The 26,902-nt window shown below is 46.0% G+C and overlaps 1 protein-coding gene across 11 annotated transcripts in view; it reads left to right on the top strand.

Moving 5' to 3' along the window:
• Positions 1-26,902, top strand: part of TRABD2A (TraB domain containing 2A) — an 82,319-nt gene that overhangs the window by 16,641 nt on the left and 38,776 nt on the right. For 5 of the 11 annotated variants that reach the window (XM_045446663.1, XM_045446662.1, XM_045446661.1 and 2 more), the window contains 2 exons: positions 4,995-5,135; positions 20,250-20,810. In XM_045446663.1, the coding sequence (XP_045302619.1) occupies positions 5,064-5,135; positions 20,250-20,810 (633 nt within the window). In that variant the 5' untranslated portion in view covers positions 4,995-5,063. Of the gene's footprint in view, positions 1-4,994; positions 5,136-10,601; positions 10,911-20,249; positions 20,811-26,902 lie in introns of those variants that run through there. The other 6 variants (XM_045446666.1, XM_045446667.1, XM_045446668.1 and 3 more) reach the window with 5 other exon arrangements.

The following is a 26,902-nucleotide window of genomic DNA, read 5'->3' as shown; positions in this document are numbered from 1 at the left end:
ATACTCTCTAGCTCCATCCACATCATTGCAAATGGCAAGATTTCGTTCCTTTATACGGCTGAGTAATATTCCTTATTGTATATATATGGCAAATATTCTTTATCCACTCATCTGTTGATGGACACTTGGGTTGTTTCCATCATTTGGCTATTGCAGAGAATGCTGCTATAAACATCAGGGTGTGTGTATCCCTTTGAATCAGTGGTTTTTAAAAAACATTCATTTATTTTTGAAAGAGAGTGAGTGGAGAGGGGCAGAGAGAGAGGGAGACAGAGAATCCCAAGCGGACTCTGCCCTGACAGCCCCTATGTGGGGCTTGACCTCATGAACTATGAGATCATGACCTGAGCCCAATCAGGAGTCAGATGCTGAACAGATTAAGCCCCCCACGTGCCCCTGAATTGGTGTTTTTTTTTTTGTATTCTTTGGGTAAATACTTAGCAGTGTAATTGCTAGATCGTAGGGTAGTTCTATTTTTAACTTTTTGAGGAACCTCCATACTGTTTTCCCCAGTGGCTGCACCAGTTTGCATTCCCATCAACAGTGTAAGAGGGTTCCCCTTTTTCCACATCCTTGACAACACCTGTTGTTTTGTGTTGTTGATTTTAGCCAAAAGGTATTTTTAAAAAGTTGCGCATGTATGTATACAAGGACCAACTGGAAAAAATAATTTTAGTGACGCCTCATTTCTGGGAAAGTATAAAATACATTTTTCTCTGTAGGCCTAGATCTTCTTGGAGTAAGTGTGTGCATGCACATTTGGTGAAAAGCTGCTCTTGGGCTAAAATTTATGGGCCCACAAGGAGGTGCCACAGGGACCTTAGGAAGAAAGAAAGCAGATCTCTGACCCTCTGGCCAGGGTGGCTTATGGCTTGCTGGTGGGAGGGGATCTGGGACGAGATTCTCCCTTACTGAGGCTACTGATGTTAGTTTGTGAGGCCAGGCCCCATATGAATTGCCATTCATGTGGCAAAAAGAACTTACTATCCCAAAAAACAACAGCCCTCTGGCAAGGAATGAAAGAAGCAGAAACGGAGATGCCTCCCCACTTGGTCATAAAAGTATCACTTGCCAGATGCCAGGGCGGCATTCCAAAGGCCAGTGGGGTTTCAGGGGCCAGATGGGGGTCACAGCAGACAGTCAGCAGAGAGATGGTGGCTGGGGCTGCTGGCTGCGCATTGCATCTCTCAGAGACCAGCCAGGCCAGCAGCACTCTGGGCCACTGCTCCTAACAAACAGATTGGAAGAACAAGAATGATAATCCCAATGGTTTCGTCAGCACTGATTTTCTTCACTGCATTATTCTCTGAATGTTCATAAAAAATGGCATTTGGGGGGCACCTGGGTGACTCAGTCAGTTAAGCGTCTGACTCTTGATTTCGGCTCAGGTCATGGTCTCACGGTTCATGAGATCAAGTCCCACATGGGGCTCTGCACTAACGGCATGGAGCCTGCTTGGGATTCTTGCTCTCCCCCTCTCTCTGCCCCTCCCTCTCTCTCTCTCTCTCTCAAAATAAGTAAATAAACATTTTTAAAAAATGGCATTTGGCCATGCTGTGAAGAGCTGGGTAGCTGGTAGGAAGAAGGAATAGATTGTTGGGTTTGGAGTGCAAGGCACACTCTCAACTGGACTAGTCAGAGAATACGTCCTCAGGAGGCATTCAGTTAAAAAAAAAAAAAATCATGACATTAAAGACATTATAGAAGCTGTGATTTTTGTTAAAAAAAAATTAGCAATAGCCACCCTGCTTGGGTGGCTCAGTTGGTTAAGCATCGGACTTCAGCTCAGGTCATGATCTCACTGCTCTTGAGTTCAAGCCCCGCAGGGCCCCTGCTTGGGATCCCCTGCCCCCCTTTCTCCCTGTGCCTCCCTGGCTTGCGTGCTCCCTCTCTCTCTCTCTCAAAAATAAACAAACATTAAAAACATCAGCAACACAGAAGCATGATGAGTAAAAACTAGAGACCTTCTTTCCTTCCCTCCCCCACCCACACCAATCCCACTCTCTCCCTAGAGAAGTCGTCAGTTTGGTGTGTGTTCTTCCATTCCAGAACATAAAAATGTGCCTTATTCCTTCAACTGGGCATGTATCTTTTCACTACAAGGATTGTTTGATATTTTTCACTGTGATAGTGCTTCAGTGAACCTAGCTTGGTGATTTCCAAACTGTGGGGTGTGTGTGTGTGTGTGTGTGTGTGTGTGTGTGTTTTCACATATGTGTCAATATTTCCTTGGGACAGATCCCTACAGTGGAATTTCTAGGTCAAAGGGCACGTACATTTTAAATGTTGCCAAACTGTGTTACAAAAAGGTTTTATTTACATTCCTACTGGATATTGCCATGCTTTTATTGTTGTCAGTTTGAGAGGTAAAAATTGCACCTAGTTGTTTTAGTTTCCTTTATTAAAAGGATATTTATTCTATTTTTTAAATTGTGGTGAAATATACCTAACATTTACCATTTTAATCATTTTAAGTGTACAGTTCGGTGGCATTAAGTATATTCACACTGTTGTGCAACCAACATCAGCATCCTTCTCCAGAATTAATTTGCTTTTATTGGATTAGCTAGTGAGGATCTTTTTGTTTATGGACTAGTATATTGTTCCTTCTCTTTCCTTGTCCTGTTTTCTCCTTCCCCCCCTTCCCTTTGTTTCTTTTGCCTTTTTATGATCTTTGCAGATTTTCTAACTAGGTTGATGTCCTTTTCTTTCTTTTTAAAACTTAAGAGCTTTCTTGTATTATGAGTATTATCTATCTTCAGCTTTATATTTCTGGCTTGGCTCCTCATATATTATATTGGTTTTAGTTTTTATGACATCTCTGCAAGATAAGTATTATTATTCCCATTTTGCAGATGAAGAAGCTGAAGTTTAGAGAGGTCATGTGACTTTCCTAAGGTGACATAGCTAATAAGTGGCAGGGATGAGATGAGCTGGCTCTGTCTTGCTTTTTCACAGTCTCAGGCCAAAGGGAAACTACCTGAGGCATTAAGACTCTGATGGTGTCTGCGAAGGCCGGGGAATCTCAGGGAGACTTCAGGGGGAGGCTGGGAGGATCTAGAAGCTGGCGTTGCTGAGCATGGAGGAAACCAGAGAGAGGATCCTCTCTTCCCCTGTTGTTCTTGCTGCATGAAGGGCCATCAGAACACTTCTGGCGTTTGGGTCCATGGGTGTTCAGTCCCCCCTTATTACTGTGGCTACAGAGCAGAGGCCAGAGGGTGTGGTCTGGTCTTTTCTGGGCACTAATTCCCCACAGTTTCTTGTTCCTCCTCTCTCCCACGTCCAGTCAACCACCAAACTGGGTGGGTTTCACTTCCTCAGTGTCACTTCTCTTCTCTTTGTCCCCTGCCAGAACCAAGCCCAGGTCCCATCGTGCCTCCTAACGGGTCTTACCATTTGTACCCTGGCTCCCTCCAGCTCTCCTCTGTGCTGAAACGTACATTTGATTGTGTAACTCCTCTGCTTAACATGCTTGCACGGCTCACTGCTGACAGTGTGGGGTCTGCTTGGGATTCTCTCTCTCTCTCTCTCTCTCTCTCTCTCTCTCTCTCTCAAAATAAACAAACTTTAAAATGCTTGGATGGCTCTGTAGTGCCTCTCAGTCAGGCACCGAACTCCTCAGCCCAGCTCACAAATTCTTCACCTTCTGGCCCCTGCTCATCTCTCCCTTTCCCACCCTTTTCTGCTTGGGTCTCTGTGTCAATCAGACTAAATTCTGTGAACTTAGCTAACTCTCTCTTGTGCCTCAGGAACTTTGCCTATACTGTTCCCTCTTCTGAACTGTGGAATGCTGTTCCCTAACTCAAGCTCAAATTTTATGTCTCTGTTTAGACAACATTCCACTGGGAAACCCTCCCTGGAATGATTGGCTCGGTTATGGGCTGTGTTGTTGTACACATCTTACCACCTTGTGATTTTCTTTTTGTCAGTCGTCTGTTGATCCTGACTGCATACAAGAATTACCAGAGCTGCTTTTAAAATGCTGGTGCTGGGCCACATGCCCCTGAGATTCCAAGTTAACTAACCACCAATGGGGCCTGGGCTTCGGTTGTTTTAAAAGTTCCCCAGGTGATTCTAGTGTGCAACCAGGGGTAAGAACAGGGCCGCCTAGGAAGCTCCACAGGCCCAGGTGTCCTCTCTGTTGTAGTCATCATTCTAAACTCCTCACTGGGTCCTGGGCGGCCCAGATACTTAGTAAGTGTGTTGAATAAATGAATGTAGCAGTTTCTCTAGAAGGGATGCATGAATCAGTAAGGACAAAAAATGACACATACCAAACGTCTATTGGATAGCAAGTTACTGCTTTTTAGTGTTTCCAGAGAACAACCAGCAAACTGTCCTAGAAAAACTCCTCAGTTGGGGCACCAAGGTATCTCAGTTGGTTGAGCCTCTGACTCTTGGTTTTGGCTCGGGTTGTGATCTTGTGGTTGGTGGGATCAAGGCCCAAGTCGGGCTCTAAGCTGACAGAATGGAGCCTGCTTGGGATTCTCTTTCTCCTTCTCTCTCTGCCCCTCCCCACCCCACAAAAGTAAATAAACAAACCTTAAAAAAATAAAAATAAATAAAAACTCCCTGATCATTCAGGTCATTTTTAAAAATGTGCACACTTTTGTTTACTTTAGAATCACAGTAAAAATTATACATTTAGTCACGTGTGTGATTGGTTCCCCTTTGGAAGTCTGTCTTCCCCAGGCCTCCTTGAAGCCAAATGCTACACTATCAGAGGCCCCAAAACCCACCTCTGAAAGATTGATGTGTAATTTTAATTTCATGAAAAATTTCTTGAAATTTTCATTACTTATGAATAGTAAAATACAATAAAAATTCCCCGGTCAACATCTCTGCTGTGTTTCTCTTTTCTCTGCCCGGGAGTCTTCTTCAGTTTCCTTGTCTCCAGTTTCTTCTTCTTTCTTCCTTCTCTGAAAAAAAAGAACAAATTCTCATGGACATCCAACGATTCAGCTTTTTCTCTCTGCTTGCATGATCTGGGTCAGGAGGAAGCCAGAAGCCAGCTGAACGGTGACCAGAGGCTAGCTCCGTCACTCTCCTCCGTTCATCCTGACATGCTGTTACGTGCTTTCTGTCAGAAATCATTCACACAAGCAGCGATTTTGCACCAGGCTCCCAGGAGCAAGGTACCGTTCACCTCAGTGCAGCCATACCCATGTGGCATGTGGGGAGGGGGGTGGGCAGGAGAGCAGGCACAGGGGAAGAGAGTAAAAACGTGTCAACATAAGGAGAACTTCTCTCCACGCAAGGTCTGATGTAAGACCATTGGAAGCACAAGGGATGGCTTGGGGGCTGGCCAAAGTTGCCCCAGGTAGACAGACAGGTATCAGTGCCAAAAGCCAAAGGCCACCAGGGACACACCTGAAGGTGAATTAGATGGACTCACTGCTCTTTGCAGAGAGGAAGAGCTCATACCTTGGGGCATCTCAGTGAGAAGGTACTGGGAGGGCTTGTTTTACGGTTTGACTCGTTTCCTTAGGTGATTTGGGGGAAGGTTCAAGGAAGCAGGGCTTAGCTCTGGGTTGGGTGTTCTGAGGAATTGGGTCTCATTCCGATTGGGCATCTCTATTAACTTGCTCGGGTTACCATAACGAAATACCACAGACTCGGTGGCTTAGACAACAGAAATTTATTTTCTCGCAGGTCTGGAGGCCTGGAGGTTCAAAATCAAGGTGTCAATGAATGTGTTTTCTCTTGAGCCTCTTTCCTTGGTTGGCAGAGGGCTGCCTTCTTGCTGTGTCCTCACATGTTTGTCCCTCCGTGCCTCAGTGCTCTTGGTGTCCCTGTTGTGTGTCTAAATGTCCTCCTTTTACAGAGACAGCAGTCAGATCAGAGTTGGGCCTATAGTAATAGCCTCATTTTAACTTAATCACTTCTTTAAAGACCCTATCTCCACATATAGTCACATTATGGGACGCCTGGGTGGTTCAGATGGTTAAGCCTGTCATGATCTCATGGTGTGCGGGTTTGAGCCCCACGTCGGGCTCCGTGCTGACAGCTCAGAACCTGGAGCCTGCTTCACATTCCGTGTCTCCCTCTCTCTCCGCCCCTCCCCTGCTCATTCTCTATCTCTGTTTCTCAAAAGTGAATAAACCTTAAGAAAAAAACAACAACAGACAGTCACATTCTGAGGTACCAGGGTATGGGCTTCAACATCTGATTTTCTGGGGGAGCCACAATTCAGCCTGTAACGATACATTCAAATATCTTCAAATATCTTGTCTATATGGTAGGGGAAATAATAAAGGCTAAAGTAGGGATTTGTGAAGAAGGAGCAGTCACTCATTAGCCAGGATATGAGAATGTCTGGTCCCTTTTGTGGTTTGGACCAGGTTCATGTTTTGTCTGTGTTGAGACATGATTATGGAGTCGTCTGGATTTTGTCTTCATTACAGTCGTAGAGTGGCCTTGTCCAATGTTGATCTACTACAAAATTGTTTACGTTCAATGGGAGAACACCACGGCCTGGCTGTGGATAGCGTCAGCTTGTAACAACACCAAGGCGACACCCATCAAGCTAGACCACTCCCTGCTGTCAGGGGAGGTTTCTTCTTGCCTGTTATCTAGGTACACACAGTGTACTTGCTAAGCAAAGGCAGCTGTGGGGTAATTGCTACCCTTTCCCGCCAGAAATTCTGGTGCTAATATTGGGTGACCAAGAGAGAGTGGCAAAACTCTGGTCCCCTTTTGGGCATGCATGGGGCCCGAAGACGTGGAAGTGCAGGAAGTAGGTCTTCTGTTGCTCACTTTGAGTACACCCTCTGATGGTGTAGACTCTGTTGGAATACCTGGGTATTCCTTGGCTCTCTATTTCACTTGGTGTGTTAGTTTTCTTTTCTCTTTTCTTCTTTCTTTCTTTCTTTCTTTCTTTCTTTCTTTCTTTCTTTCTTTCTTTCTTTCTTTCTCTCTTTCTTTCTTTTTTAATGTTTTGTTTATTTTTGAGAGAGCTCCAGCCAGGAGGGGGAGGGGGACAGAGGATCTGAAGCTGGCTCCACGCTGACAGCAGCAAGCCCAATGCGGGGCTCAAACTCACGGACTGTGAGATCATGCCCTGAGCCGAAGTTGGAAGCTCAACCGACTGAGCCACCCAGGTGCCCCTGGTGTGTTAGTGTTCTGTTGGCTGTGTGACAAATCACTAACTCAGTGGGTTAGAATAGCACATATTTATGATCTCACATTTTCTCTGGGTCAGGAGTTCAGGCTTAACTGGGTCCTTTGCTTAGGGTAACCCCAGACTGCAATCAAGGTGCTGCCCAGGACTGGGCTCCCATCAGAGGTTCTACTGTGGAAGGATCTACTTCTGAGGTCACTCAGGTGCTTGGCAGAATTCATTTCCTCCTGGCCGTAGGACTCGTGACAGCTCATTTTGTCAGAGATGGCAATGTAGAGACTCTAGCAAGATTGGCAGCACACTCCTGTGTAATCGCGTACAACCCATCATCTTTGTCACCTTCCATTGGTTAGAAGCAAGTCACAGGTCCTGCTTGCACTTGGGGAGGGAATTAAACAAAAATGTGAATACCAGGAGGCAGGATCAAGGGATCTACCCTCCACCCCGGGGCTGCCCTGATCATTTTGGGAAATCTGCAGTGTGTTACGTGATTCAGGATTTAGATGGCTGCAGGTCAGTCAGGCCGGCCAGCCAGGCAAGCCAGGTGCAGTGGAAGCCACAGCAAATCCTCTGGGCATCCTGAAAACTTTGTTTTTGAGGGAAGATCTGATTTGGGGGAAAGGACAAAGAGGACTCCAGGGTATGATTTCCTCGGGTGACTGCTATGAAGGGGACAAGCTTCACAGATTTGTGTACATTCAGGAACTCATTGTAGGGGCACAAAAGGAAGAACTAAGAATAGGTGGACGTAGGAAGGTCTCTTTCAACTGTACGTGAAAGAGAAACAGAAAGAAGCAGGCAAAGGTTTAGGAACATCCAGGTCTCTGGCAATGGGCTAAAAGAACAATACCCAAGTGAGGGAGTTGAACTGGATATCGAAACTCTGAGATACCGAACTAGATACTGAAAGGCAGAGAGGAGGCTAGGGGAACAATCAGCATCTCCTTCTTTCTACCTTTTTTTTTTAAAATGTTTATTTATTTTAAAACTTTTCAATGTTTATTTTTGAGAGAGGGGGGCACAGGAGGGGCAGAGAGAGGGAGACACAGAATCCAAAACAGGCTCCAGGCTGTGAGCTCTGAGCTGTCAGCACAGAGACTGAGGAGGGACTTGAACTCAGGAACCGTGAGATCATGACCCGAGCCAAAGTTGGCCGTGAGCCACCTAGGCACTCCAGCATCTCTTTCTTAACCACAAAGTGGAAGCCAGGAAAGCCATCAGCCTAGAAGATAGGTAAGGACCAGGGCATGCTGGCCTGCCTGTCACCAGGTCTGGGGTAGCACTGTGAAGTGATAGGGGCCTCAAGAATGTCTGTACAATGTATATAGAGTAGATGTGATTTTATTGAATGTTTGGACATTGGGTGTCTTACAGAATAAATTCTACTTAATGATGGGTCTAAGGCAGGCAGCTCCACCTAAAAAAATATTAGAGCTGAAGAAAATTGTTCATGCACTAGACATTTCAAGTCCAGTGTATGACCATATCCTGGACCGTAAAACAAGTCCCAATTAATATAAAATTATCGTGCCGTCATACAGACTATGTTCTCTGATTGCAGTGGAGCTAGATCAGAAATCAGTAACAAGATGTCTAGGAAAAATCCATAATTTGCAAATTAAGCAATATATTTCTAAACTATCCATGGAAAGAAAAAAACAAAACCACCAGAGAAATCAGAAAGTATTCCAAACTGAATGATAATGAAAATACAGCTTTTCAAAAATCTGGGCAATGCAGCTAAAGCAATGCTTAGAGGAAAATTTATAGCTTTAACATGCTTATATTAGAAAAGAAAGGCTTAAAGTCAATGACCTAGTGTCTCACCTTAAGAAGCCAGAAAAAGAAGAGCAAAATAAATCCAAAGTAAGTAGAAGGAAATAATACAGGTTAGAGCAAGCATCAATGGAATAGGAAAGAGAAACGATGAAAGAAAACAAACTCAGTCTCATTTTATTTTTTTTAATTAAAAAATGTTTATTTTTGAGAGAGAGAGGCAGGGCACGAGCAGGGACGGGCAGAGAGAAAGGGAGACACAGAATTCAAAGCAGGCTCCCAGCTCCCAGCTGTCAGCACAGAGCCCTATGTGGGCTTTTGAACTCCCCAACAGTGAGATCATGACCTGAGCTGAAGTCAGATGCTTAACCGACTGAACCACCTAGGCACCCTTCAGTCTGGTTTTATGACACATTTTCCCTCCCCTCTTCCTCTGGCCCCAGCTGACTGATTGAGACTCCATTTGGAGTGGGGAAAGAGTACAAAGTAGTAATAAGTTAATTACTTCCTTTAGAGTTCCGGGTGCTTTCATCTCACACCTGGAGAGAGCATTTTTGCCAGTAGGCGGCAGCATTGGCAACCTGAAAACCCGGACAGGTTGCGCTGCGGGTCGGCTTGTGGTCCAAGGCTCGCTGACAAGCTGAACGGGTGTCGTTTGGAGACAGGAGAGTCAACTCCGGAAAGCAAACCCTCACTGAAATTTAGAACAGGAAAAAATCTAGCGCTGTCACAAAAACACCTGAAGCCTAAACGTCTGTGAAATCAAAGCTGGAAAAACGTGGCTTCTAAAATACTCTTTACTGGAGTATTGCAAATGGGCGTCTGAGGCTCAGAAAACTCCCCCCATTGCGTGTAAATCTGGGCCTCTGCGTCTCCTCATTACCTTATGGCTCACAGTTGCCATCGGAGTCTCAAAATGGACAGGGACTTAACAATTAAGAACCCCTGCTACACCACTCAGTGATCACGCCGCAGTCTGGGCTGTACCTAAAGGTTGGTAAAGTGCACTCAGGGCTTGGATGGGAGGTGGCAGAGGCTGGGCACAGTGGCTGAGCTAGTGGCTTTGATAATTTTTTCTTCCTGAAGGCTCAATGCTGTGAATAAGGCTTTAGGGGCAGAAAGGGAGCAAGTCCATTTTGCAGGCCTCCTATGTGTACCAAACAAGATGCTTTCCATAAATGTCCTCACTTAACCTTTGAAGGAGTCCTTTGAGTTTGGTGTTCACATCCTTAATATTATTCCCCAACCCCCTTAGACGACACCTAATGGAGTGCTGGCTTTTGTGGTCCCGGATTTTAAGTGTATGCACACACAGACTATTCCCTTCTTTTAACAGACAAAACTTGTAGGCGATTTCTTTTGTTTAAATGAGCTTTCCTTTGAAAAATAGCCTGTCATTTGTTTCTTTGATCTGTCTCTTGCAATCAAGAGCCACTCTCAGAACTGGCAGCATAAATACAGAGGTAAGGGTAGGAGCCAATGGGATCTGGGGGGAGGTTGGAAGACAGTGCTGGGACTTCACTTTCCCGTTCTGGCCGGCTCACGAGGTGGCCTGCGGCCCCGCCAGGGTTTGGGCGGGAGAAGCCTGGCCCCGGCTGCCGAGGCTGTCTCCGCGCGGGGCGGAGGGGCGGCGGGGTGGGGGGTGGGAGGTCAGGGCCCGGCCCCACGTGGCCGCCGCCGCCGCCCGCTCCCCGAGCCCCGCCCGGAGGCAGCCGCGCGAACTGCAGGCGGAGCAGACGAGAGGCGCGGGGCTGCCGGCGAGCGCCCCCGGTCCCCCGAGCCCCGAGCGCCATGGTGGGCGCGCGGCTAGTCCGCAGCTCCGCGGCCGCCGGCTAACGGGCGGGGCGGCCACCGCTGCCTCACTCTGTCCCTCCGCGTGCGGGGCCTCCGAGCCGCCGTGGGGAGGATGAGTCCCTGGGGCTGGTTCCTGCTGCAGACCCTCTGCCTCCTGCCCACGGGCGCAGCCCCGCGGCGCGGCGCCCCTGCCTCAGCCAACTGCGAACTCAAGCCCCAGGTAGGGCGCGCGTCGGGCGCGGGCGAGGCGGCTTCCCCGCACCTCCCCTGGGTGGTTACCTTCCCAAGCCTGCGAAGCACCGAGCCCTCGGATCCCGAGCCACCTCCCCCGGCCGCGCCTTTTTGCTGGCGCGTCCCGCCGCACCCCGGGGTCCCCTTTCTAGAGGGGGCGCAGTCCCTCGGCCGCGTGAGACCCTGTCCCCAGCTCTCGCCATTGGTCAGTGTAGCCGAAGGGAGTCCCGGCGGGGTGTCCCGGGTCTCTCCAGCCTGCTTCGCGGGCGTTCGGGGACCTTGGGTGGATGGATGAGTCCGCTAAGACCGAGCGGTGCAGGAGGGACTTTGGCACATTTACTTTGCAAGTTTGTTCTGCCTTCTCATCCTTAGCGTTTAATTTCTCCTGCTCTTACCGAAATGGTAAGAGCGCCCTGCAGCTGCTTGCTTTAACCTTCGTAGAGTCAGTGCCTGAGTTAGAAGGGATTGGGGGGAGCTGAAGCCATCCCCCTTGTTTTACCGATCTGGGAAATTGAGGCTCAGAGAGGGACATTTGTGCCCCAGGTCACAGAGCGCATTCGCGAAGTAGCCACATCTGATAGCCTCGCGTTCACGCACGGGCGCTTCCTTAGACATTCTCAGGGGCGTTTTGCAGGTGAGCGGAACCCAACCGAGGGAGTCCCGGTGACCTGCCCCGGTCCATCTCACCCTATGGAAGCAGAAGCCGAGCAGAAATCGGACAGGTCTAGCGTCTGCGAGCCTGGCCCTCTTTCGAGACCAAGGTTTTCTTCTCCTGATCAGTTTTCTTATGCTCGAAATTTTCTGTCGTTCTGAAGTTCTTTTTCTGAGCTCCGTGGCGGTTGAATTTTGTGAGTTTGTATTGGTGGGTCTGATTGCTGGGTCCCCGGAGCCGGGGAGGTGATCCTAGGCCCGTCCTTCGGGTGGTCTGTGCGCCCTCGGACACCAGGGTCGCCCCACCTTCGGTGACACCTGCGCAGCATCCGGGGCTGTGTCACCTCTGGCTAGTGGTAATTTTATTCATCGTCCTAACCACAGGAAAGGAGAGGGTGACCTAATTGAGGCTTCCTGGTGCAGGGGGCTGACCGGGGAGCCACACTGATTTCCTTAAGGCATCCATCCTTCCCAGCTTTCCCTCCGGCAAGCAGGAGGCGTGGTGGCTGGAGAGGGACGTCGGCACCAGGGAGAGTTTCTAACTCTTGCGTTGTGGCAGCGGCGCTCGTGTTATACAAAGCAGAAAGCCATCCTTTCCTATGAAAGCAAACGTTTTTCACTTTTGCAAAATCCACTCCAAATTGTAGTGTGACGAGTGAGTCATGATAAAGTCTCTGTTTCTCTTGATTCTTGAACTTGTCCTCATGGCCTTTTTATTCTCTCAGTTCTCAAACTTTTTGGTCTCAGCACCCCTTCACGTTTTAAAAAAGTACTAAGGACTCCAAAGAGCCCTTTATGTATGTGGGTTGACGGACACATTAGTAAGACACAGGAATACATAAGCACACGTGCCATTAACAGTCACAGCAGTGACATTGGACACACCTGTAGCCTCTAGAAAATTCTACATGCACACGTGTGAGAGAATGACAGCGAGAGAGGAAAATACCTTATTGTTATTATTAAAAAAGTTCTGACTCTACAGACTGCTTTGAAGGGCTTTGCGGACACCTACAGGTCCTGGGACCACATTTTCAAAATCTCTGAACTATTCTGGGAGCAGATGGTGTTATCCGGTGCCAAGGTCAGGTCAGTCAGTGGCAGGGCCGTATGCTTGACCTGCGCTCCGGAGAGGGCACTGTGGGTAGGTGCCCCAGGAGGTTGTGATCTTGAGATTGTAGAGTAAAGCTCTGGAATCCAGCCTCTAACCCACTAGGTAGCATTTTGTGTCCTGAGAGCTGCTTTCAACTTTCGTTAATCATTATAGAGAGATCTTCCCCACTGGCCTGTAACGTGCTTCTTCCCATACTTCCACCTGATCTCTGCTCAAATTCTTTCACAGAGACCCTTCCTGATTATCTATGAACGATTATGTCAAACCCCTGACCCACCTGCCCTCTTACCTGCCTTTCCTGCTTTATTTCTCATTGTAGCACTCAACTGATAAAAATGTGTTTGCTGCGGCTCCCCTAGCCCCTGTAATCTTCATCGGGGTTGGAATTTTTGTCTGTTTGTTTTGCTGCTGCATCCCCAGTGCTTAGAAGAGTGCCTGGCCACCGTAGACGCTCAATAAATATTTCTCGGATGAAAAGTGTCACCTGGAGCCAACTGACTCACTTTGGTATCCATTCTAGCTGGTCTGCTGAAGTGTACTTTAGGAAAAGTGCCATCACCACAGGTCGCGGGAGGCTGGGACGGGAGGAGCTAGCTGAGGGGTGCAGCCCTAAGGGACTTAGCCCACATGACATAAGTTGTCACTGTGCTCCTTTGTTTCACTGCATGGATTACAGACGTGTGTGTTAAAATCTCCAGTGATTCGGGGCACCTGGGTGGCTCAGTCGGTTAAGCGGCCGACCTCGGCTCAGGTCATGATCTCGAGGTCCGTGAGTTCGAGCCCCGCGTTCGAGCCCCCCGTGAGTTCGAGCCCCCATGAGTTCGAGCCCCCGTGAGCTCCAGCTAAGAGCCTGGAGCCTGTTTCAGATTCTGTGTCTCCCTCCCTCCCTCTCTGCCCCTCCTCTGTTCATGCTCTGTCTCTCTCTGTCTCAAAAATAAATAAATGTTAAAAAAAAATTAAAAAAAAAAATCTCCAGTGATTCAACAGACAGAACTTGTAGCTTCTTGTGTCTGTCATCCATGGCCACCCATGCCTTTTTCTTTTAGGTTTAGAAGGGACATGTTGATAGTGTTTTTATTCTATTGAATCATAGTGTTAAATCACATGGCTTCATCCATCTGGTAGCACATGGTGGCCACAATTATGTTGAAATGAGGTAGTAGAACAATTTTGTTCTTTTTCTGTTGTGGAGACAAGACAGCCCTACCCCTGAGGGTGTCAGTAGAAGGGGGACCGGGGCAGTGGCACCCATATGACCGGTGCGGCGGCTTGGGGGCTGGTGGGCAAAGGCAACGTGAGAGCTCCTTGGCCGTAAGCCCTGAAGACTTTTCTTTGAGCTTGTGCTCTACCCAAGGCCTGCCTGGTAGGGCACTGTCAGTGGTCGTGGGGGATGTTTGCTGGTGCAGAATGGGAGAGACAGTGCCTACTTGGTCAGAACAGATCTCTATTTGTTGAGGGAGCTCTACAAGACAAGGAGCATTTCCTTCAGAACACTTTAAAACCCCTGGCTTGAAAAAGTGGAAAAGTCCCTCCCCCCCCCCCCCCCCCCCCCACCGCCCATGTGTTACTTTGAAAAGACAGGATGGGGAAAGGTGGCAGTCTGAGGATTTAAAAACGTTGGTGTGGATCTATTTGGGCAGGTCCTGAGGCTAGGGAAGGGGAGCTGGACAGAGCCTCTGTAGATTCCGAGTCAGGGAGCACTCCTGTGCATCTGTGCACCTCCTAGGGTATTCATGGAGAAAGAAACTAGGAGACCAAGTAAAGTGTATTGCATGTTAAGGTCACATAATGTGATGTTTCAGACCCAGGGCTCAGGACCCAGTCTGCCTGGCTTCAAATCCACTTAGCCACTGCGGGACCTTGGGTATCATCATAAACCTCTCAAGGGCTCAGTTTCTGCACGTGGCAACGGCTAGCATCTTAATTAGTTGAGTATCTTCTTAGTGCCTTTCTTCCCATTTGCTCCTGAATGGGCAGGCTTTCGTCCCCACCGTGCCACTAAATTGTTCTTGCTTCGGCCCCAGTGTCTTCAGTGTTGTTCCATCCAGAGACCAGTTCTCAAAGCCTTGACTCATTTGGCTCATCAGCCACACTGAACCCCTTGCTTACATTGTCGTCCTTGAAGCACTGTCTTTGGTTGGCTTCCTACTCTTGATTTGCCAGCGACCTCAATGACCACATGTCTCATTCTCTTTTGCTGGCTGCTTTTCTTTCCCTTGACTTCGCAAGGTTAGATTATTTCTAGACCTTTTCCCTCCTAAATTACACTAGGCTCCTTGGAGATCTCATTCAGTCCCATGGCTTTAAATAACACATCTAAATGGTGACAGTACCTTGTTTTTAACCTCTGGCGCAGGCCTCTCCCAAAGTCCAGATTCATGCATCCGTCTACCAGCTCGACCTCCCCATTTGGTTGTCTGCTTCACATCTCGACTCAGCAGAGCCCAAGCCAGACTTCCAACCTTCCCCTCTGATCCCGTTTCATCTGCTCTCTCCTCTATCTTGGTTGATGGCAACTTTGTCCTTTGAATTAACCAACTCATCAGCAAGTCCCATTAGCTCTAGCTTCCAGACTATATCCAGAACATGATCACATCTCAGTTCTGTCACAACCGCTGTGTTCTCATGCTTGGATTGTTTTGGTAACTTCCTGACTGACTTTCTTTCATTTGCCCTCATCCCTCTTTAGTCTGTTCGTCACGGTCGCCAGGGTGACCCTGTTCAGGATCAGCTCACACTGCCCCTCTCACAAACACCTGCCCTAGCTCTGGTGTGGCCTGGCCTTGCTCACCACTCTGACTTCTCCTCCTGCTTTCCTTTTCCTTCATCCTGCTGCAGTTCTGATGATGTCCTTGCTAACACCTTTCTGCTTCAGGGCCTTTGCACTGCTGTTCCCTCCTCTTGGAGGGAAGGCTCTTCTCTCAGATAGATATCCCCCTGATTTGCACTCTTACCTCTTTCACAGCAAGATAAATCTCCTACCAGATGTTCAGTGATTTTGTTTATTTATTGAGAGAGAGGGAGACAGAGAGAGAGAGAGAGAGAGAGAGAGAGAGAGAGAGAGAGAGAGGAAGCATGCACATGAGCGAGAGAGGGGCAGAGAAAGAGGGAGAGAGAGAATCCCAAGCAGGCTCCATGCTGTTAGCACAGAGCCCGATGTGGGGCTTGAACTCACGAAACCATGAGACCATGACCTGAGCTGAAAGCAAGCATTGGAGGCGTAACTGACTGAGCCACCCAGGTGCCCCCATCCAGTGATTTTCTGATCACCGTATTTAAGACTGAATATCTCCTCCGCCAGCACTCCCTGCTCATGTTCTCCACAACAGATATCATGGACATGCCCGAGGCGGGTACCTGTTTTTCACTCACCATTGTATTTCTAGTGCCCTAGAATGCCCCAGTGCCTCATGCCTACAACAGTGGCTGGCATGTATAAGCACAGCCTAAAGAATTGTGGAACGTGTGCACGTTGAACGCGTGTCGTAGGAGCATTCATATGCAATGCTTAGATCGTCTCTGGCGCACAGTGAATATGTGATAACAGCCGCTGTTCTTAGTGTCCTTACTGTTATTACTTGGCTGGATGCCAGCACCTGAGTCTTGTTTGTTTGCTTTTAATTTTTTTTAATGTTTATTTATTTATTAAAAAAAATTTTTGACGTTTATTTATTATTGAGAGACAGAAAGAGACAGAGCGTGAGCATGGGAGGGGCAGAGAGAGAGAGAAGCACAGAATTGGAAGCAGGCTCCAGGCTCTGAGCTGTTAGCACAGAGCCTGACGTGGGGCTCGAACTCACGGACCGCGAGATCATGACCTGAGCCAGAGTCGGCCGCCTAACCGACTGAGCCACCCAGGCGCCCCTGTTTGTTTTTTAAATATGAGCTGTTTTCAGCAAAAAGATCATACAGCAACTCTATTTCTAGACTAATACTAATTGAAAAGGCAGCAATAAATAAATAAATAAAAATGGATGCATATAGTTGAATAGATTTTGTTTAAAGAGAAGTGTAGGTATTTTGAGGTAGGATGAGACTTTAGGGAGACTAAAGGCAGTGGGTAAAAACAAAGCAAAACCAAACCAAAATGAAACCACGCCTTCCACTCTGCCTACCCCCCAATCTCAGCCGTGATCTTGCAGTATGGGCTGGATTTTCCTGGGAATATATTTATTTAATATCAAAAGCTCCTAGCAGATGAAAATGAGTTAGGTGTCCACGGTTTTAATAATAACATTTTAGCTCTTGACTGTGTCTCCTGGTTGGAAAGTGGGTATACGTCCTTTGGGAGGCGCTGTAACTTGTGTGAGCAGATCCATTGTATAGGTTTGTGGTGCCCAGACATATCACCATTCAGGGCCCTTCAGTTATCGTTTCTTCCCAATAAAGTGAACAAATAAACCAAACTCCAAACTAAACCTCTACCTGGAAGTCTGCCTCTACCAAACCAGTTACATTTATAGGTAATTATTTTGTTATCAATTTTTTTTTTTTTGAGAGAGAGAGAGAGAGAGAGCGAGCGCACAAGCACAAGAGAGAGCAAGAGAGGGGCAGAGGGAGAGAGAGGGAGAAGCAGGTTTCACGTTCAGCTCATAGCCCAATGTGGGGCTCAATACAGGGCTCGACTTGGGGCTTGATCCTACGACCCTGGGATCGTGACCTGAGCTGAAATCAAGAGTTGGATGTTCAGCCAACTGAGCCACCCAGGTGCCCTTTGTTACCCGTTTTAAATGAACCAAAGCCATAACTGTCAGTCTCGGCTTTTGATTAGCATCTAGTTAACCAGTGTTTTTCTACCGGCTTGATGTAATTCTAACAGTGAGACATTGGACTGCTTAATTAGTTTTGGCAGCCATTGTTTTAGATGTAGAGTTTCCATTTGGCTTTTTGATGTGCTTAAATAACCCTGGGACATTCGTTACTCCATAAGCAGATGCCTGAGGGTTGGCTGGAGACCCTGGACGTGATTCCTCTCCTAATATTAATTCAATCATTAATAGGTATTAGAAATACATTCTTTCTCTCATTTCTTCATTCACTTAACAATTACCTGCCTAGTTTGTTTATTTGCATAACCTATGACAAGTTCTGTTATCTAACTCCTAAAGATGAAGAAATTGAGGTACAGAGAAATGAAGTGGCTTTTAAAAATCTCGGTGGGGTAGCTGAAATAGAAGCAGAATTTAGGCTTCTTTCACCCATTTGTGTGTTTTTAAAAAGGTGGGTGTGGGAGTAGAACTGTAACTTAAATACTTAAAAAAATTCTTTTTAATGTTTATTTATTTTTGAGAGAGAGAGCACAGCAGGGGAGGGGCAGAGAGAGGAAGACAGAGGATCCAAAGTGGGTCCTTCACTGACAGCAGAGAGCTCAATGAGGGGCCTGAACTCACGAACCATGAGATCGTGACTAGAGCCAAAGTTGGATGCCTAACCGACTGAGCCACCCAGGCACCCCGCAATTTAAATACTTAACAAAAAACAAGGTCACAGGCTGGGGACTAGTGAGATATGTTCTGTTTGGCTTGCATGGTGTGTAAGAAAATGGAGGTTCCATTTTCCAATTGGAATATTTTATTTAAACTCAGGATTTCTAGTTGTTTTTGAAAAGCCCATTCTGGAGCACCGGGCCTATTCCCATGTGGCTCAGGCTGCTTATAGCCAACCGCCTTTATCCAAAGCTGTGAGCTCATTTGCTACTGATCTTCCCTGCCCCCCGCCTATTATCTCACCCCCAGGCCTTGTGTTTACCTGTCCACCTCTGCCTTCTGGGTGGTCAGAAGTTGGCAGGGGAATGGGAGGAGAAGAGGTTGAAGACTGTGAGAATGGGGAATGGGGCCCCTGTATCAACCAGCTCTCATCTGTCTTAGATTTTGAGATTCTGTGTAACATATCATTTGTTTTTGTTTTTTTTTTTTAAATTTTTTTTTTTCAACGTTTATTTATTTTTGGGACAGAGAGAGACAGAGCATGAACGGGGGAGGGGCAGAGAGAGAGGGAGACACAGAATCGGAAACAGGCTCCAGGCTCCGAGCCATCAGCCCAGAGCCCGATGCGGGGCTCGAACTCACGGACCGCGAGATTGTGACCTGGCTGAAGTCGGGCACTTAACCGACTGCGCCACCCAGGCGCCCCATGTAACATATCATTTGAAGACAAGTTGCTGTAGCTTCAACAATGAACATACAAATGCAAACACACCTGATCCTCATTGTTTGCAGATTTCACATTTGTGAATTAGACTACTTTCTAAAATTGATCAATAACCCCAATGCCCGTGGCACTTTCATGGGCAGACATGTGCCTGACGCACACACTGCCAGCTGAGGTGGAATAAATTGATACAGTGCTCCAGTTTCAGCTCTCAAACAAGTAACGAGTGAGTAAGTGTCCTTTTGGTGATCTACTTAATGCTACATTTTTTTTTTTTTTTTGCATTTTTGTGGTGATCTCTCTGTTTAAAATAACCAGGCATAGATAGTATCGAGTGTTCCTAAGCACAAGGAGGCTGTGAGGTGCCTCAGAGAGAAAATGTATGTGTTAAATGAGCTTCCTTCAGGCATGAGTTGTCATGCTGTTGGCTGTGAGTGCAATGTCAGTGAATCAGCAACATGTATTAAATAAGGTGTTTTTCAACAGAGCACATATAAAACAAGGTTATGCATTTATCTGTTGATGAACATTTTGTGACCAGAGGCTTGTAGGAACCTAACCCTTGGATTTCTCCTAGGAGCAGTGCTTCATTGGTTGGTACTTCAGTGTTTGTGATGACTTTGTAGAACATAACGGTGACAATAACAAAAACTGATTGTGAGCTGAAACTCCACAGTACAGGAGAACATCGTACTTAAAAGACTGCTGAAATTAAAGCCTTTTGTAAAGGGAATGTATTCCATTTCTTTTCTGTAAACCCGGATTTTCACATTTCTGGGTTGCTTGGTTCATGGTTCACTTCATATCTGACCTTACGACTTGAAGTCCTCGAGAGCTGCCCTGTGCCCTTCTTTGTCCAGGGTCTGTTACTAAACAGACACTTCCTAAATGCCTGCTGTTGAAACTGAGCTACTCAGGGGCAAAGGGCGCGATGGCTTGGCCTCGGGTGGATGTGTACCACTGCTCAGCCTGGAAAACCACTGGGAGAGAATGGGCAGCCGTGGAGAGCCACTGCTTTTGGGAATGTTGGATTTGAGATCTGAAGAAGCAGGCACAATCAGTCTGCCTGCCCGGGAGGCAACAGTGTCTCCTCAGGTGTCCCCTCATCGGTACCAGCTGTGTCCTCAGAATCCCTTGAGAGTCCCCGCCTTATCTCCTGCCCCGTTCATTGCTAGGGCAAACGTAAAGACTGCTATTGCTTTTTCGACTTTAATCAACACTTTGGGGGGACAAAGGGAAAAGGCTGCATCGAGGACTCCTGCTGCTGGCAGGTGAATCTACCTGGACTCCAAAGTCTAAATCATACTTTGATCATTTTCCTCTCGCAGTGTGACTTGTCTCTCCCGTTCGTTTTCTCCTCTCAGCTTTCTGACTCTACATATCATGACTTAATGGCCTTTCTTTTCTCTTCAGCAGAGTGAATTGAATTCCTTCCTGTGGACCATAAAGCGAGATCCGCCATCTTACTTCTTTGGCACGATCCACGTTCCATACACCCGGGTTTGGGACTTTATCCCGGACAACTCCAAGGAGGCTTTTCAGCAGAGCAGCATTGTGTACTTTGAGCTGGACCTCACGGACCCCTACACTATCTCGGCCCTCACCAGCTGTCAGATGCTGCCGCAGGGCGAGAACCTCCAGGACGTGCTCCCCAGGGACATCTACTGCCGCCTCAAGCGCCACCTAGAGTACGTCAAGCTCATGATGCCCTCGTGGATGACCCCAGACCAGCGTGGCAAGGGGCTCTATGCGGACTACCTCTTCAACGCCATCGCGGGGAACTGGGAGCGGAAGAGGCCCGTCTGGGTGATGCTCATGGTCAACTCCCTGACCGAAGTGGACATTAAGTCCCGTGGGGTGCCTGTCTTAGACCTGTACCTTGCCCAGGAGGCTGAGCGGCTGAGGAAACAGACTGGGGCCGTGGAAAAGGTGGAAGAGCAGTGCCATCCACTGAATGGGCTGAACTTTTCACAGGTAAGACTCTCTTTGCAAGAAGGACTTGGCATTTGATTGTGTGTGAGTTCACTGACTTATAATATAGGAGATGGTTCAGAAGGACAGTTGATCTGAAACTTGTCTTTGCTCAAGAATGTTATTCAGAGGATTAAAAAATAAGCCATAGAGTCAGTTATATCGTTTGTGTGTGTGTTACTGAGAGAGAAGAGGGTTTTTTTTCTTGTCATCCCAAAAAGTATTGACATACCTTTGTCACTTGTTTTTTTTTTTTTTTTTTTATTTTTATTTTTTCAACGTTTATTTATTTTTGGGGACAGAGAGAGACAGAGCATGAATGGGGGAGGGGCAGAGAGAGAGGGAGACACAGAATCGGAAACAGGCTCCAGGCTCTGAGCCATCAGCCCAGAGCCCGACGCGGGGCTCAAACTCACGGACCGCGAGATCGTGACCTGGCTGAAGTCGGACGCTTAACCGACTGCGCCACCCAGGCGCCCCCCTTTGTCACTTGTTTTAATTCAGGTCATTCATTAAGAAACTGCTTTGATGGGCATTGAGGAGGGCCCATGTTGGGATGAGCCCTGGGTGTTGTATGTAAGCAATGAATCACGGGAATCTACCCCCAAAACCAAGAGCACACCGTATACACTGTATGCTAGCCAATTTGACAATAAATTATTAAAAAAAAAAAGAAAAGAAGCTGCTTTGAGGGGCACCTGGGTGGCTCAGTCGGGTAAGCACCCGACTCTTAATTCCAGCTCAGGCTATGGTCTTGTGATCTGTGAGTTCGTGTCCTGTATGGGGCTCTGCACTGACAGTGTGGAGCCTACTTGGGATTGTCTCTCTCCCTCTCTCTCTGCCCCTCCCCCCTCTCAAAATAAATAAACTTAAAAAAAAATCTATTTTTTTAAAGTTTATTTTTTGTGTGTGTGTGTGTGTGTGTGAGAGAGAGAGAGAGAGAGAGAGAGAGAGAAGAGAGAAAGGGACAGAGAGAGAGAGAGAGAGAGAGAGAGAGAATCCCAAGCAAGCTCTGTACTGTCAGTGCAGAGTCTGATGCGGGGCTCGAGCCACCCAAGTGCCCATAAAAAATCCATCCTTATTTATTTATTTTTTAAAAAGAAGCCGCATTGAGAGTATGTGGACAATGTGAATGTCAGACTGACTATCACAGGGTATGGCCTGGTTTGAAAATAATACTGGGCGTGGCTGTTTTAGGTCACATTGGTCCCTTTGAGATCATTGCTGTCCCTCCCCCCAGGGTATTCCTTTTGTAAGGCAGAGTTATATTCCTGTTTTCTGTCGTTTATAGCCCCTCCCTCAGGACATTGGAATTTAGGTTCATATTCAAGAAGTTCTTCATTTCTCATAAGACAAGTAGCACTTTATTAAAGTGCCATTGTTTAATCGTTTTGGTGAAATTTGTTGTTGATGTTTTATAGCCGATTAGATACTTCTGGGGACAAATGAGAATTTTGCAATATGAAATAAGTATTTTTTACTTTAAAAAATTTTTAATTGAAGTATAGTTGACATATGGTATTACATTAGTTTCAGGTATACAACATAGTGATTCGACAATTATATATATTACTAAATGTTCACCCCAATAAGTATGGTTACCATGTGACCATACAAAGTTGTTACAATATTATTGACCATATTGAAATAAATATTCTTGTTTTGCAGATATTCTCAGTGGTTGGCCTTGGGATGTTGGTCCTCAGAATAAAAGGACTTAGCAGATCTAGGTCTTAGCAGATCTTGAAATGCTGAACTTGGGTTGTTACTTAAAGAACTTAAGGACATTCAACAGCCTAAAAATAGTGTTCCTGAATTGATAATAAAATTTGTAGGGAATTTAACTTACCTTGCTAAGAGTATATATTAAAAAATACTCAGGTACTAAACTATAGTATTTGTTTGGCACACTGAGATTTATAGACAAGATAAGGGACCAGTAATTGTCTGCATCTATCTCCTGGGGGAGTTTTCTCACATTATTTTGGAAACCTAAGAAGCTGATACTCTAACTTTTTCAATGATTGCATTTATTATTATTTTAAAAGTTTATTTATTTATTTTGGGGGTGCCTGGGTGGCTCCGTTGGTTAAGCATCAGAATTCAGCTCAGGTCATGATCTCCCGGTTGGTGAGTTCGAGCCCCACATTGGGCTCCATGCTGAGAGTGTGAAGCCTGCTTGGGATTCTCGCTTTCTCCTCTCTCTCTGCCACTCCCCTTCTCATGCTTTCTTTCCCCTCAAAATAAATAAACAACTTTTAAAAAGTTTATTTATTTATTTTATTTTATTTTTTACATTTATTTATTTTTGATAGAGACAGAGCACAAGTGGGGGAGAGGCAGAGAGAGGAGACACAGAATCTGAAGCAGGCTCCAGGCTCCGAGCTGTCAGCACAGAGCCTGATGTGGGGCTGGAACTCATGACCTGAGCCGAAGTCGGATGCTTAACTGACTGAGCCACCCAGGAGCCCTATTATTCATTTTGAGAGAGGGAGAGTGTGAGCAGAGGAGGGGCAAAGAACTGCGAGGGAGAGAGAGAGAGACAGAGAGATAAAGAAAGAGAGAGAGAATCCCAAGCAGGTTCCATGATGTCAGTGGAGAGCCAGACAAGGGGTCAACCTCACCAACCATGAGATCATGACCTGAGCCGATATCAAAAGTCGGATGCTTAACCAACCAAGCCATCCAGGCGCCCAATGTCTGAACTTAATACAATGTTTTGTAAAAGGATAGTGCTTTGATCTAAAGTCTTATTGATTTTGACCATACAAGTTTGGAATCTATGACCATTTTTGCTTGGGCTTAAGCCCTCTTTCAAACTTCAAACTGGGAGGGAAAAAGGCTTGGCGGTAAATATATATCTGCTTGGCAGATAATATATCTCAAGATACCCTCAAAGGTATCTTTGAGAGAAGGTGTGTAGCACCATCTCTTAAGATAATACATTTAAGAGACATTTTAGGGCCTGTAGTTATATACTAGAGTCATTTTGATTTCATAACACCTTCTTAACGTTCAGGTAGGTATTTAGTATTTATAAACTAATTTTTTTTATAAGAACTTAAGGTTAAGCTAGTGAGGTTAAAGTTGTTTAAATTTAGGAGGAAAAATTATGACATTCCTAAAACTTTTTTTTTTTTTTTTTGGTTGGGGGGTGTGTTAACTTCCTGTGTTTCATTTATAAACAGTAAAATACAACCTTAGTGAACAGATCAATGACACTTGACATATACCTATATCCACTACTCAGATCGATTTATTGAACATTTCCATCACCCCAGAAAGTTAGTATCAAGTTTTTCCTGCAGCATAACTATACAGAAAAGTGCACATGCTGAATTTTCACAAACATAGTCATGTGCCCAGCACTCAGGGCCAGGGCGGGAAAGAGCAGCACTGACTCCCCCGAAGCCCCTTGACCCTGATGTCTACTCCTCCCCCACACCCCCCCCAACCAGTCCCAGAACCATTGTTCTGAAAGTCCTTGAGCAAAAATTAGTTTGACTGTTTCAGAATTTCACATAAATGGAATTACGCAGTATGCTTCCTTTAGAGGGCTTGGCTTCTTTCGCTTAGCAATACCCTTGTGATTCACCATGTTGGTTGCTGTGTGTAGTTAGTTGTCCATTGTTCATTCTCGCTTCTGTGTGGAATTGAAGATTTCCAGCGGATGCTTTGGGGTGGAGCCTGCTGGAGTCTCCCTTCTCAGTAAGTCCAGAGAACAGTAAGATCATCTGCATTCAATTTGTAGAAGACGAGCCTAACTCATTCCCTTGTTCCATTTCTTCTGCCCCATTTGAGGAGTGGTTGGTTCCTTCCTCCTTGTTCTCTGTAGCTCTGAAGAAGGACGTTGGTGCCTGACTACAAGGTGAGAGGGGGAGATGGCCAGGCCCGCAGGCTCCTGAGCTACCTCTCCAACCAGCTGCCAGGAAGACGCAGAGGAGAGCGGGTCTTCCTTGAGGCCTGGGAGGAGCCCTGTGGGCCTCGGCTTCAGAGCTCCCACCCTCCTCTTGGATTGTAGGGTAGAGGCAGCTGGAGATTGAGGCATGGCTGAGGCTGGAGCGCTGTTCTGTGGGAGAAGCAGTGAACCCAGAGCCAGATGTGCTGGGGTGAGAATTCCTGCACCATCACCAGCATGTGACTTTATGCTGTCCCCTTAACTTCTCTGAACTTTGTTTTCTCATCTTTAAATGGGGATAATAATATTTGCCCTCCCATCCCGTTATCAGAAGCAAATAAAACAGTAAATTGGAAAATCATAAATACTATACAGATATAGAGGGAGAGAACCAACATGCAATGCCTTCTGTGAGCCAGGACTCATTGGTAATATTGCATTTAATCTTCAGAACTTTACAGGATGGGTTGTGTCATCCTTGTTTTATAGATGAGAAAACTGAAGCTTAGTGGGATTAAGAGACTTGCCCATGATTACATAGCTAACAGATGGAGGAATTTGGGTTTGATTCCGGAAATGTGGAAGGTCATGGTGACTTTGAGTCTCCAACAGGTGTGGTGGTCAGTGTGAGACTCTGGGGTTTGGAGTCGCAGTGGAGGATTCTGGACTTCCATTGTCTAACTCATTAACAACTGGCCACCTGAGGCTCACTTTTGAGCACTTGAAATGTCTGTGACTGAGGAAGTGAATTAAAGTTTAAAAACTGATAATTGATTCAATTATTGTTCTAATAATTGTGTTTGGAACAACTTGGGCATGTGGATCTCCTTTCTCGACTATAAATTTTATGAAAATGAACTACAGATCAAGTGTTTTTGATGAAAATTTAGTGTCCAAATTGAGATGTCAGTTGAGTGGAAGATATGTAACAGATTCTGAAGACTAAGTATGGCTAAAGAATGAATAACTTTTTCTATTGATTACAGGCTGAGATGATACTACTTTGGATGTAAAGTATTTCTTTTTTAATGCAGCTGCTGGAAAATTTAAAATTAGATATGTGGTTCACACTATCTTTCTGTTGGACAGCGTTGATCCAGACTGATTCTGGATGAGTGTGTCTGAGGCTGATCCACTTGGAGGCCATGCTGCCTATGATGGGTCCCATGGCTTTTCCTTTGCCTGCGTACCTAGTCAGGACTCGACACTGGGGAGCTTCTAAATGCCTATGGCTGCCCCTTCTAGTGTAACTGGCCTGGGGTCAGCTTTTTTCTATTGACTTGTGATGCTCTGTGTTTTTAGCGTATCAATGCAGACACATACGTACACACGTATCCACGCACATATGCACGTACCTTCTGTTTCTGCACTTTCTATTTTGTTCCATGGATCTGTTTGCTTGTTTCTGTATCAATATCACATTCTTAGTGACTGGATTTAAATATTTGATAATGATGTCACTTTCTTTAATTATTTTTAAAATCATTTCGATTATGATTTTTTAACTTCCAGATCAATATGGGAAGAACTGACATTTTTCCTCATGTTAAGTCAACTAATCCATGGACATGCTATCCTTTCCATTTATCTGATTATATTTTAATCTTTTCTTATTTTTTAGAGTTCTTGATTTAGATTTTGCTCAAGTCGTAAGTTTATGCATTATGTTTAATAAAAATTTTGCTGGTGTAAAGACTCTCTTTGCAATATATTTTCTATCTGGTTACTAAGTTTTATATCAGTTTAACTACTGAGTTGAAATCGTGTATTCTAACAATGGTAGTTGATCCTCTTGCTTTCATAGTGACCAGAAATAGAATTGATAAATAATTATTTTGTCTCCACCTTTCTGTAGTTGGTCTCGTTTCTTTTTCTTGCCTTGATGTGTTGGTTAGGATACCTAGGACAGCATTAGGTAGTAGTAATAAAAAAGGGCATTCTTTCTTTCTCTAACTTGAAGGAGAATGGCTTTACTATTTCACCATTAAATATGATGCTGGTAGTTGATTAGTCTTTCTGATGTGAATGAAATATCCTTGGATTTCTGTTTTACTAGAATTTTATCAGAAGCACTTGTTATTAGTGGAAGCAGTTTTTGAGTTTTATTAAGATCTTTTTTTTGTCTGATTTTTTAAAAAATTGAGATGTAGGGGCGCCTGGGTGGCGCAGTCGGTTAAGCGTCCGACTTCAGCCAGGT

The sequence above is a fragment of the Leopardus geoffroyi genome, chromosome A3, assembly GCF_018350155.1.
Source record: "Leopardus geoffroyi isolate Oge1 chromosome A3, O.geoffroyi_Oge1_pat1.0, whole genome shotgun sequence".
NCBI lineage: Eukaryota > Metazoa > Chordata > Mammalia > Carnivora > Felidae > Leopardus > Leopardus geoffroyi.
Note: the sequence above shows the minus strand (reverse complement) of the source record. Positions and strands in the feature narration are given on the sequence as shown.